The 13,603-nt window shown below is 49.5% G+C and overlaps 1 protein-coding gene across 3 annotated transcripts in view; it reads left to right on the top strand.

The window, feature by feature from the left end:
• PADI4 (peptidyl arginine deiminase 4) overlaps positions 1-13,603 on the top strand; it is a 55,219-nt gene that overhangs the window by 18,947 nt on the left and 22,669 nt on the right. For all 3 annotated transcript variants that reach the window (XM_055261788.1, XM_063631156.1, XM_055261789.2), the window contains exons 2-7: positions 2,462-2,642; positions 5,433-5,499; positions 7,594-7,661; positions 9,467-9,584; positions 11,112-11,237; positions 13,360-13,538. In XM_055261788.1, the coding sequence (XP_055117763.1) occupies positions 2,462-2,642; positions 5,433-5,499; positions 7,594-7,661; positions 9,467-9,584; positions 11,112-11,237; positions 13,360-13,538 (739 nt within the window). The remainder of the gene's footprint in view (positions 1-2,461; positions 2,643-5,432; positions 5,500-7,593; positions 7,662-9,466; positions 9,585-11,111; positions 11,238-13,359; positions 13,539-13,603) is intronic.

Raw genomic sequence — 13,603 nt, 5'->3', positions numbered from 1 at the left:
TAAATAAGTTTAACTTTAAAAATTTAGAGTTAAACAATATCTTAATTCCCCTTTTTTTTTTTTTTTTTTGAGATGGAGTCTCGCTCTGTCGCCCAGGCTGGAGTGCAGTGGCGCGATCTCGGCTCACTGCAAGCTCCGCCTCCCGGGTTCACTCCATTCTCCTGCCTCAGCCTCTCCGAGTAGCTGGGACTACAGGCGCCCGCCACCACGCCCGGCTAATATTTTGTATTTTTAGTAGAGACGGGGTTTCACCGTGGTCTCGATCTCCTGACCTCGTGATCCGCCCGCCTCGGCCTCCCAAAGTGCCGGGATTACAAGCGTGAGCCACCACGCCCGGCCTCAAAATACTTCAACCCTCTCATCCTCCTGCCAAATTACATTCTGCCTTTTTTATCCCACGGTTTTTATGACCTTTTTGTATACAATGTTGGTTTAGATTTACCAAAATATTTACCATTTTATTTGTTCACCATTCTTTGTTGCACTTCAGACCATTCTTATGACATTAGATACCTCCATCCTAAACTATGCTTTCAGAAATTGCCTTGGTGAAAGTCTGATTTTAAAATATCAGTCTTTGTTCATCCAAAAATATCTTTATTAAGATATTTTTTGGACGAGTGCACAATTCTAGGTTAACAGTTACAATTGACCCTTGAATAACATTGTGGATAGGACTGCTGACCCCTAGTGTCCTTGAAAATCTGTGTGTACAGGAGACTGAGGCAGGAGAATGGCGTGAACCTGGGAGGCGGAGCTTGCGGTGAGCCGAGATCGAGCTCACTGCACTCCAACCTGGGTGACAGAGTGAGACTCTGTCTCAAAAAAAAAAAAAAAAGAAAAGAAAAGAAAAGAAAACAAAACAAAACAAAATCTGTGTATAACTTTGACTCTCCAAAACTTAACTACTAATAGACTACTGTTGATGGGAGGCTTACTAGTAACATAAACAGTTGATTAACAGATATTTTGTATGTTACATGTATTATATACTGTGGTCTTACAACAAGGTAAGCTAAAGAAAAGAAACTCATAAGGAAGAGAAAATATATTTACTGTTCATTAAGTGGAAGTGGATCATCATAAGGGTCTTCAGCCTCCTCTTCATGTTGAGTAGGCTGAGGAGGAAGAGGAGCTGGTCTTGCTGTCTCAGGGGTGGCAGAGGAGGGAGGAAATCAGAGTAGAAGTGGACTCACACAGTTCAAACCTGTGCTGTTCAAGGGTCAACTATTTTCCCAAAACACTACAAAGAGATGACACAACTGTTTTTTGGATGTCACTGTTGTTGACAAGTCTGCTTCCAATCAAATTGTTATTTCCTCCTAGATAATCTAACTTTCCTTTCCGAATGCCTTTAAGATCCTCTCTTTGTCTTTGATGTTCTTCACTTTGACCACTGTGTATGTGCATGTGTGTGTATGTTTGTGTGCACGTGGAGAAGGCTAATCCTGGGAGATTTACCTTATTTCTCATGAGCTCAGCAATGCTTTAAAAAGTGTATTTTCAGAGTACCTGGTCTGCCACAATTCCAGAAGCAGAAGTCTATGATGCTTTCTACGTGCACAATCCTGCGTGTGCACAGTGGCATGGTGGAAACCTCTGGGTGCACACACCCCTCCATGCCTACATCCTTGTATGTGGGAGCCTTTAGTGTGCACATCCCTCTGCTATTTTTCTAGCTCAAATGCAAACCCTTCAGGTCAGGGGATTCGCTTTCTGTCGCTCTCATTCCCTCCTGACAACCTTACAGTACTTACGCCCCACGGTCAGAGTAAGCACTGGCTGCTGTCTGGTTTTTACAACTGTTGGGAAAAGGAGTGTATTAGTCAGGGTTCTACAGAGGGACAGGATAATCGGGTGTGTGTGTGAGAGAGAGAGAGTTTATCAGGGAGAACTGGCTCACTCGATCACAAGGCAAAGTCTCATGATGTGCAAGCTGGGGAAGAGAGAAGCTGGCAGTGGCTCAGTCTGAATTTGAAAGCCTCAAACCAAGGAAGCCGACAATGCAGGCTTCAGTCTGTGGCCAAAGGCCTGACAGCCCCTAGCAAGCCACTGGAGCAAGTCCCAGAGTCCAAAGGCCAATGAACCTGGAGTCTAGTGTCTAAGGGCAGGAGGAGCGGGAGGAAGCATCCAGCATGGGAGAAAGAAGGCAGCCAGAAGCCCCAGCAAGCAAGGTGATCCCACCTCTTCCACCTGTTTTGGTTGTAGCCATGCTGGCAGCCAACTAGACGGTGCCCACCCACACTGAGGGTGGGTCTTTCTCTCCCAGTCCCCTGACTCAAATGCCAACCTCCTCTGGCAACACCCTCACAGATACCTCCAGAAACAATACTTTGCATCTTTCAGTCCAAACAAGCCGACACCTAATATTAACCATCACAAGGAGAAATGCTGGGAGAGCCATGGCCGGCCCAGCCCCTCCTCACTGCATCCGCTGCTTTCCCATGTGTCTTGTCCACAGCTCTGCCCCTGAGGACTGCACGTCCTTCAGCATCAACGCCTCCCCAGGGGTGGTCGTGGATATTGCCCACAGCCCTCCAGCCAAGAAGAATTCCACAGGTTCCTCCACATGGCCCCTGGACCCTGGGGTAGAGGTGACCCTGACGATGAAAGCGGCCAGTGGTAGCACAGGCGACCAGAAGGTGAGTGTCATAGCTGTGGGGTGGCAGTGTGGATGGACTTCAGCAGGGCAGCCACTCACACTCTGTCCTGCTGTGATCCACAGCACCAACCTGGCAGAGCCTCTTGCCCTGTGGAAGAGCTTGTGATGGCTTCTTCCAGCCGTAGTGTCCTTGGGGATATTAATATACGGCTACCAGGGGTTCATGGAGGTCAGGGTTTAGATTAAACTCTATTCAGCAAATCTTTAGTTAGTATCTAACACATGCCAGACACTGCTAGACACTGCCAGGCACTGGGAATCCAGAAATGAATAACACAGCTGAGGGTGCAGCCCTCATGGGGCTTACAACCTATGAATGGTGGCATCAGAGAATCTACTGGTAAACAAACAATTGCAAATGATGCTGAGTTCTATGGAGGCCACAGACAGGTAGCCCCAAGGGACACTGGTCCATGCTCCTGGATCGGTTTCCTGTGTCTGGTATAGAAAATCACCATGGTGGCCGGGCACGGTGGCTCACACCTATAATCTCAGCACTTTGGAAGGCTGAGGCGGGTGGATCACCTGAGGTCAGGAGTTTGAGATCAGCCTGGCCAACATAGTGAAACCCTATCTCTACTAAAAATACAAAAATTAGCTGGGCGTAGTGGCGAGCGCCTGTAATCCCAGCTACTCAGGAGTCTGAGGCAGAAGAATCACTTGAACCCAGGAGGGGGAGGTTGCAGTGAGCCAAGATGGCACCACTGCACCCCAGCCTGGTGAAAGAAACTCCGTTTCAAAAAAAGAAAAGAAAGAAAATCACCATGGTTTGCTTAAAACAACAGAAAGGTATCCTCTTACTGTTCTGGGGTTCACAAGTCGGAGGTCAAGGTGCCAGCAGGGCCAGATTTTTCTGGAGGCTCCAGGGGAGAATAATTATTTGCCTCTTCCAGCTTCTGGGGGTTGTCAGCAGTCTGACTTGTGGCTGTACCACTCCAGTCTGCTTCCATGGTCACACCGCCTCTGCCCCTTCTCTGTGGAATCCCCCTCTGCCTCTCTCATAAGGGCACTTGCCATGGGATTTGGGGCCCAACTGGATGGTCCAGGGTGATCTCCTCATCTCAAGATCCTTTTTTTTTTTTTTTTTTTTTTTTTTTGAGACAGAGTCTCACTCTGTCACCCAGGCTGGACTGCAGTGGCGCAATCTCAACTCACTGCAACCTCCGCCTCCTGGGTTCAAATGATTCTCCTGCCTCAGCCTCCCAAGTAGCTGGGATTGCCGGCACTCACCACCACACCCAGCTAATTTTTGTATTTTCTTTAGTAGAGACGGGGTTTCGCCATGTTGGTCAGGCTGGTCTCAAACTCCTGACCTGAAGTGATCCGCTCACCTCGGACTCCCAAAGTGCTAGGATTACAGGCGTGAGCCACCGCGTCTGGTCTCAAGATCCTCAACTTAGATCTGCAAATACTTTTTTTCCAAATGAAATCACATCGACAAGTTCCAGGGATTAGGATATAGATGTATCTTTTTGGGGAACCACCATTCCACCTACCACACCCCCTTTGCCTGTAGATGGGCTCAACAGGACCCTCTGGGGTTCCCACAGATCTCTGGGCCAATAGCCACTTGTTCCCAGCAGAACCAGCCAAGCAGGCTTCTCCCTGGGGGGAACACAGCGCTTGACTATCCAGGCAGGCTGAGGAAGGGGTGGTCAGGGAAGGCTTCCTGAAAGAAGCAGCAAGCTGAAGGAAGACACAAACTACCCACCTAAAAGCAGGAGAGAGGAGAGAGCTTGATGCAGAGGGGCAGCTTATGTGTACTCTCTGGATGAGAAAAGGGTGAGACACATGTTGGGGAAACTGAGGAAGTTCTGTATGGCAAGAAAGGTACAGCAGGAGGTGAAGGAGTCAGTTTGAAGAGTTTGGTATCAGGGATCTCATTTTCTGTGAACAACAGGAAGCCAACAAAAAGTTTTCAGCCAGCGGATAACAAGACAGCATTTGTACTTTAGAAAGATCCCACTGGCTGTGGCCTAGCAAGCAGACGGATCTAAGGAGTGGGTGGGAGGCAGGGAGACCAGACAGAAGGCTGACACCATGGTCCAGGCAGAGGCCATAATGGCCGTGGCGTTTTCCTGGATTTCCACTGTCTACAGGACAGGTGCGAGCACCTCCGTATGGCCCCTCAGGATCCTCTTCCTCTGGTGGCAGCTCTTTGGCTCTGCTTTGGAAACTCCCCACCGCCATTTTGCTTGGATGTGTCAACCCAGATGCTCCACCCTCCTCTGGCCAATCCGAGGTGTTCTAGGATTTCCGAACCTTGGGCACGGCAGATTGGTGTTTTCTCATCTCTTCCTGAAAAAACCTCCACCCACTCAAAGCTCCTGCTCTCCAGATCCCCCAGGACCTGGCCTTTCCAGGGTCTGGTTCTTCAGGTCTTTCCTTGATCCCTTCTGCTTGCCAGAGTCAGTTCTGTGGCTTATGATCAGCTCTCTCCTTCTAGCGCCTCTTCTGCCCCATCTCCAGCTACTAGGCCCCTACTCCCTTTCCCAAATCTACCTCAAATCACACTCCTTCACAAACGACCCTGCCAGGCAGAGTGTCTCCATTGCTGGGCCCCCACAGGACGCTCTTCTGTAGCACCAGTCATTCAAGCTTTTTGCTTTCCCTCCATTCCCATCGGATGGGGCCACTCCTTACAGGCTAGGACCAGTTCTTGCCCATCTTTGTCTCCCCAGTGCCCTACCCTGAGCTGGCACATAGCAGGAGTCCAGTGGGTGTTTGTTGAATGACTAAGAGAAGTCATTAGTGATCTGCTCTCCCACAGGTTCAGATTTCATACTACGGACCCAAGACTCCACCAGTCAAAGCTCTACTCTACCTCACCGGGGTGGGTAAGTGACAACCGGGATCCTAGAGTGCCGTCTCATCCCCTACCCACCTCCTAATCCCTGCAGGATGTCTCTGTAGGAGAAACCACACCTGGAGCTTATTTTAGACTGAGCAGAGAAAAAGCATGGTTTCTAGCCAGTCAGACATCTGGGAGTTCAGAAATATTCCATCCCTAGTCAGTGAACCACAAAGAAATACAATGTGGGAGTGGTGGTGCGGGGAACTTTAATTATATCTTAACATTTTGCTTCTCAAGTTAGGAAGTAGGAACATGGAGTTTCAATATATGCATCTCCATTAATTTTTTTTTTTTTTTGTGATGGAGTCTCACTCTGTCACCCAGGCTGGAGTGCAATGGGGTGATCTTGGCTCACTGCAACCTGCGTCTCCCAGGTTCAAGAGATCCTCCTGCCTCAGCGTCCCTAGTAGCTGGGACTACAGGTGCACGCCACCACGCCTGGTTAATTTTTGTATTTTTAGTAGAGATGGGGTTTCACCATGTTGGCCAGGCTGGTCTCGAACTTCTGACCTCAGGTGATCTGCCTGCCTCAGGCTCCCAAAGTGCTGGGATTACTGGCATGAACCACTGTGCCTGGCCCTCTATTCCTTTTTGGTATCTCAAATATCTATAACAAAAAGTAGATAATGACACTGTCTTATACAAGAATATAGACAGTGTTCCCCAAATTCCATTATTTATATCTCATCTTCACCATTTCTGCCATATCAATGATCCACTTATACTCATAGTTATGTAATGTTCTTCTTTAAATAAAATCCATTCTTAAACTTGACCTCATTTTGAACAATAATATCATGATTAGTATCATTATGTGTATTAAACATATAAGTAGCAGCCAGACATCGTGGCTCACACCTGCAATCCCAGCGCTTTGGAAGGCAGAGGCGGGAGGATCACTTGAGCCCAGGAGTTTGAGACCAGGCTGGGCAACATAGTGAGATCCTGTCTCTACAAAAAATTAAAAAAATAGCTGAGCATGGTGACATGTGCCTATAGTCCCAGCTACTCAAGAGACTGATGTGGGAGGATTGCTCGAGCCCAGAAGGTCAAGACTGCATGATTGTGCCACTGCACTCCAGCCTGGGTGACAGAGTGAGACCCAGTCTCAAAAACTACAAAATATATATACACACACACATATATGTATAATATGTAGCATATAGAATCTTCAGGTTTCGTTTCATTAATGCACTTCATTCATTAATGCATATTTAAATAATAATACTACAGCACTTACTCGATTGCCAGGCATTGTGCTAAGATTTTACATTTAATCCTTACAGCAATCCAGTGAAATTGGTATTATTATTATCCCATTTTACAGATGAGGAAACTGACGCATAAGAGCTAAACCGAAAAGACAATGCTTCCCTGGCCCTAACTAAGATGTGGCTATGAATATGTTTAGAAGGTCATCTGGGTCAGCCTCATGTGGGACAAGGGTCACCATATGATGCTGTGGGGCACACAGATCTATTTTATTGGAATGACCTTGTGGTCATACATTCGGATGAGGGAGGAAGGATTTACAAACAAATGTTTGCTTTCTCAGCAAAGCCATTTGGACAGAGTGGGGGCATGTTCAGGGTTGCAATTTGTCCCCAGATACAGTCACAACACATGTCATGAAGAGCCGGTGGGGCTGGTGTCACCGCTGGGTCCTCCATCCCAAGGTCACTGAGGGCTGGGGCCAGAGTCTTTCGAGAGCCTGGCGGGGTGTGCCTGCAGGGGCTTCACATCGAACCTCTCATTGCGGTGGTTGGGAATTCCTTCCAAAATCCCTGGGGGTGGCCAGACGTGCAGGGTCTGGTGGACATCACAGTTGTGGCCATGCTGAAGGGGAACAGGTATGGTCAGAGGCCCCAGCTCTGCTGTCCGAACTGTAGCCAGACTTCCTGGGGGCCATGGAGGAGGGATGTCTTGAACCTGTGTCTCCTCTGAAGGACAGGAAGAGGGGCTCCCACTATGGGTGCACACAGTCCCCTGGGGAAAGGACCTGCCCATTGGGGGCCAGGCTGGGTGCCCCAACCCCGGACCCCCACCAACCCTCTCCTCTTATTTGATGGGATTTCAGAAATCTCGCTGTGCGCAGACATCACCCGCACCGGCAAAGTGAAGCCAACCAGAGCTGTGAACGATCAGGTACCGCTCACCCAAACGCTCCTTTCCTAGTTCTGCTGGATTCTCCCCGGGCGCCCCCTTGTGGTGATGGGGTAAATGCTGGTCTGTCTCACGTATTCCATGTTAACTTTAAAAAAAAAGAGAGAGAAAGAAAATTAGCATCACCATTAATATTTTGGTTTATGTATTTCCCATCTATTTTACAAAATCAGATTTTCACCAATTGTGGGTTCAGATGTGTTATCCTACAAACTGGAAACGCTACTGAGTCACCCAGTTAATACACAGCAGAGAGGAAATTCGTGGGCAGGTCTCGACTCTGGCTCAAAAACTCCCTACTCCATGCTCTATAGCTGATATGGGAGAGATTTCTGCAGAGCTGTCTACATGGGGAATAGCAGAGAAAGGAAGAAATGGCAGGGGGAGAGGCGGGAAGGAGCCAGGTGGGGAGAGAGAGGGTGTGTTGTGGAAAGATAGGATGACAGGATGTGCAGAAAGGGCAGGTGAACGCTGTCTTAAACCAGAGTCTGCAGGTAAATCTGAAACCCCAGAATGGCCTGCACCATTTTATGCTGGTGTGCACTGGGGGCTGTGCCCTGTAAAAAGATGAAGATCCTTTGTGGGGTCAGCAAAAGTGGGAAGAAAAATTACAACTCTAGGAGTAGAATCTGTCCCTGTATCCCTCCCGAAATGCAGTCATTTCCCGGGGCAAACGCTCTCCCGCAAAGGGAGGCGCCATCACTATTAGATCCCTATAGGGTGGGGCTGCTTAATGTGCTTTAATCTCTGGACAGATATTAACTAGCTGCTAAGAATAGTACCACACTTTGCTGAATGAGTAATTAAGAGTTCACATAATAGTAACTATTTAGATTAGAATCTTGACATACATATTTAGCTGCGTTTGGTTTGTCAAGCTCAACATTTTATTTATTTATTTATTTTTTTTGAGATGGAGTCATGCTCTGTCTCCCAGGCTGGAGTGCAGTGGCGGTTCACCGCAACCTCTGCCTCCCGGGTTCAAGCGATTCTCCTACCTCACCCTCCCAAGTAGGTGCAATTACAGGTGCATGCCTCTACGCCCAGCTAATTTTTGTGTTTTTAGTAGAGATAGGGTTTCGCCATGTTGGCCAGGCTGGTCTTGAACTCCTGACCTCAGGTGATCTGCCTGCCTCAGCCTCTCAAAGTGCTGGGATTACAGGTGTGAGGCACCGCGCCCGGCCAACATTTCTTAAAAGCTGTTAAAATCCATGTGACTGTCTTGGGCTCCTTTTTTTAAATGGATGAATTGTGTTTTGGGTGAATTTGGTTGTGACTTTTGGAGTAAAGGGCAAAAATCCACTCCTGAGATCAAATAATTAATTGATGTGGGAGCAAGATGTGTAAACTGCACTGGGTTAAAGAGGTGGTGGGGGCGGCCGGGCGCGGTGGCTCACATCCGTAATCCCAGCACTTTGGGAGGCCGAGGAGGGTGGATCATGAGGTCAAGAGATTGAGACCATCCTGGCCAACATGGTGAAACCCCGTCTCTACTAAAAATACAAAAATTAGCCAGGTGTGGTGGCACGCACCTATAGTACCAGCTACTCAGGAGGCTGAGCAGGAGAATCACTTGAACCCGGGAGGTGGAGGTTGCAGTGAGGCAAGATCACGCCACTGCACTCCAGCCTGGCGGCAGAGGGAGACTCCGTCTCAAAAAAATAATAAATAAATAAATAAATAAATAAATTTTAAAAAAGAGGTGATGGGGAGTTGCTATGCCTCTTCCAAGAGTTGCAGGGCTCTATGCTAGTTTCTAAGCATGACTCTTCCCTGCTGGTGTCCAGAGGACCTGGACCTGGGGCCCTGGTGGACAGGGTGCCATCCTGCTGGTGAACTGTGACAGAGACAATCTCGAATCTTCTGCCATGGACTGCGAGGATGATGAAGTGCTTGACAGCAAAGGTAAAGAGCATTTGCTAGCTAATAGGAAGGGCTTTTTATAAAGCCCTTTTGCCCACATGGCTGGAACCCGGTGACGGCCCTCTGAAATAAGGGTCATTGAAAGCATGTTCTTGTTGGCATGTCTGTTTTATAGGTGAAGCAATGGGCAAAGGCCCTCAGGGGGCAAGTGACCTCCCCAAGCTCACACAGCGGTTAGGGAAGAGCTGAGGCCAGTGCCGTCTCCTGATGCCTCCTACAGGCCCCAGTTTCCATGCCCCACCCTGCTGCCCAACCTAAACGCTCTTAGGTCAAACCTGGAGCCTGAAATCCTTCGAAATGAAAGCTTCTCATTCCCAAACTCATATCAGAGCAGCCCCTGAGACCTCTGCCATAGGCCGGGCACGACTCTGAGCACTTTGGAATGATTAACTCATTTGATCTTCCAACACAAACCTTTATAGATAGGAAAACCAAGTCATGGGGAACTTAAGCAATTTGCCCAAGGTCACAGCACTGATATGTAGCAGACTCGGGGTTTGAACCCCAGACGTCCCAACACTGGAGTGAGTTTAGGGGCATGAGGATAGTGGGGGATGCAGAATCTCTGCAGGCAAACCCCTGGGCTGCTAAGGGGGTGGCTCTGGGGTTGAAGTCAGGACACATTATCCACCTGCGCTGGAGGAAGGTGCTAAGGGGCTCGGGCTGGCAGGCCTTCCTGGGGTGCTCTTAGAATAACATAGAAATGAGAGTATTTTCAAGTTGCATGTAGTTGGCCTGGCCCGATGCCAGGGGGCAGTCTCTGTACAGTGCCTGGCATGCAGTAATAATCACAACAGCTACCCTTTGTGGGCACTCCCGGGGTGCCAAGAGCTGGTATAAGCACTGTGTATCACCTCACTTTATCTTCCCAACAGTTCTATGGTGGGTACAACTCTTGCCCCTGTCTTAGTGATGAGGAAACAAAGGCAGAGAAAGCTGAAATCCCTTTCCCAAGCCCACCCTGATCCCAGATTCAAACCAAATTGACCCCAAAGCCTTTAAGCCCTTGGCTATCAGTCAGTCCCTCGGGAACCATCTCTTCACTCTCCCCACCCTCTACCCCTTCTTGGCTATTGTTCAAGTTGGTTCACAAACTACACTTCTTGCTTGGGACCAGCACAGAAACCTTTCACTCGTTCACTGCACAAATCTCAGCTGAGCACCTGCCACCTGCTGGTCATTGTTCTAGGGAGTTCTCAGCTTTCTAGGTTCAAGATTCAGGGAACGTTGCAAGGAACAAAATATTAATAAATGTGGTCCCCGCTTTGCTGAGGTTACATCCCCAGCTCATCCTAGTGGGAGGAGACCAAAACCTTAATGAGCTCTCATTCCAAAATGAAAACCATCATTTAAAGACTCAAAATAGCATAAAGAAAAGAAAACCAGGCAACATGGTAAAGGGAGGTCTCAGGGGAGCAGTGAGGTGTGAGGCTCCACCAGGAGGTGGCTATGGGAAACCAGCAGTGGTCTCAAGGGCCTGTGACTCAGGCAATGCCCTTATCATCCCAGACCTGCAGGACATGTCCCTGATGACCCTGAGCACGAAGGCCCCCAAGGACTTCTTCACCAAGCATACACTGGTGCTCCACGTGGCCAGGTCTGAGATGGACAAAGTGAGGGTGTTTCAGGCCACACGTAAGTCATCCCCATCTGTGTTCCCCTCCTGCCCTGGCCAACGGGGCACAATCCCGTCATACAGCTGTGTGGCAGATAAATCCTGAGCACCTACTATGTGCCAAGTTCTAAGAACAGCAGACACAGCAGTGGGCAAGACAGACAACATCTCGTCTACTACCTTCTAGATGGAGGACACAGACAAAATGACTGGTTATTTCTCCCTGCCTTTCTCTCTCTCTCTCTCTCATACACACACACACACACACACACACACCTCCTGGTTATAGACTTTGAGTGTAAGCTGACGGCATGTGGCATGTAATCATTTGTTCTGCAACATCCTGCTAATCAGAGACATCAGGAACTTCTCAGTGACCCACGAGCACCTGCAACTAAGTAGGTGCCAGGTTGGTCCCAGGAACGGGGCACAGAGCCACAACTGTGACCAAGTCCCTGCCCTCGTGTTGCTTTCATCTTAGTGGCTGGGAGAACTATAGGTAAAATAATTACATAAAACACCTAATGTGTCCAACGCTGTGACATGCTATGTAGAAGAATGCGGCAGGGAAGGGGATGTGGAGTGAGGAGTGGAGTTGGGGGTGTGTGGAGAGAGGGTGGCCAGGGAAGGTGTCCCCCATGAGGTGCCACGTGAGCAGAGGGAGATACAGGAACAGCCAGGAAGACACCTAGGGGAAGGGTGTTCCAGGCAGAGGGAGCAGCAAGTGCATGGGCCCTGAGGTGAGCTCATGCCTGTGGTTTGGAGGAATGCAGGGAGGCTAGTGCAGCTGGGGTGGAATGTGCAAGGGTTAAACTGGGGAATGAGGGTAGAAGAGACAGCACAGAGGGGAAGGGGGAGGTCAGGTAGGCATATATTGACTTTGGCTTCTGGACAGAAGGAGATGGAGAACGCCATGGGAGGGTTTTTTTTTTGCAGGGGTCTGACAATCATTCTGATCCTGATCATTCTGCCTGGTCTATTCCATGTTTTTTTTTTTTAATTTTTTTTTTTTGAGAGAGTCTCACTCTGTTGCCCCGGCAGGAGTGCAGTGGTGCCATCTCGGCTCACTGCAGCCTCCACCTCCTGGGTTCCAGTGATTCTCCTGCCTCAGCCTCCCCAGTAGCTGAGATTACAAGCATGTGCCACCACATCCAGCTAATTTTTGTATTTTTAGTAGAGATGAGATTTCACCAGGTTGGCCAGACTGGTCTCGAACTCCTGACCTCAAATGATCCACTTGCCTCAGCCTCCCCAAGCACTAGGATTACAGGCACCACGCCCAGCCTCTGTTTCTTTCTTTTCTTTTTTTTTTTTTTTTGAGATGGAGTCTGTCTCTGTCGCCAGGCTGGAGTGCAGTGGCGCGATCTCAACTCACTGCAACCTCCACCTCCTGGGTTCAAGCGATTCTCCTGCCTCAGCCTCCCGAGTAGCTGGGATTATAGGCGTCCGCCACAATGCCTGGCTAATTTTTTTGTGTTTTTAGTAGAGATGGAGTTTCACCATGTTGGCCAGGCTGGTCTCGATCTCCTGACCTTGTGATCCTCTTGCCTCGGCCTCCCAAGGTGCTGGGATTACAGGTGTAAGCCACCGCACCTGGCCTGTTTCATTCTTAAAGTGATTAAAGTAACACTGATTTGGTGACAGGTCAACTTATTGCCTCCACCCAGGCATCACCTCCTCCAGGAAGTCCTCAGGGATTCCCTCTATCACAGCTGTCTGCTATTTTCATGATCTCTGCTTCTCCCTACTCACCCGTAAGACTGTGCACTCTCTGGGGGTGAGGATAGGAGGACAGTGACTCTGTCTCCCTGGTCCCCTGCTGTGCCTCTGTCCCCTGCTGACATCTGGCTAGAGCAGATGCTCGGGAATGAGTGAAGGAATGGTGTATACTGGACTTCCTGTAAAGTTTGGAATGGCTCAGTCACCCCTGCCACACCCTTCCGGGACTTCAGCCAGGAAGCAGTGGCCCAGCTGGGACTTCGGTCCTTTTCTCCTAAGGGGACTGGCCAGATTTGGCTGCAAGGGGTTCTCTGATGGTGGCATGTGGTGACCCTGGGAAAGGCTTCTGGGGAGCACTGGGGAGAGGAGGAAAGGTCTTCAGAAGTGAGGACGCAACCTGAGTCTCCCCTGCCTCTCTCCTAGGGGGCAAACTGTCCTCCAGGTGCAGCGTAGTCCTGGGTCCCAAGCGGCCCTCTCACTACCTGACGGTCCCCGGTGGAAAGCACAACATGGACTTCTACGTGGAGGCCCTCGCTTTCCCGGACACCGACTTCCCCGGGCTCATTACCCTCACCGTCTCCATGTTGGACACGTCCAACCTGGTAGGCCGAGAAGGCAGCCCTGCGTTGGGGGCCTGGGCTTCCGGGCAGTGGCCTGGCTGGGGAAG

Source organism: Symphalangus syndactylus, chromosome 22 (assembly GCF_028878055.3).
Source record: "Symphalangus syndactylus isolate Jambi chromosome 22, NHGRI_mSymSyn1-v2.1_pri, whole genome shotgun sequence".
NCBI classification, from domain to species: domain Eukaryota; kingdom Metazoa; phylum Chordata; class Mammalia; order Primates; family Hylobatidae; genus Symphalangus; species Symphalangus syndactylus.
The sequence above is the reverse complement of the archived record's forward strand: the minus strand, read 5'-3'. Positions and strand labels throughout refer to the sequence as shown.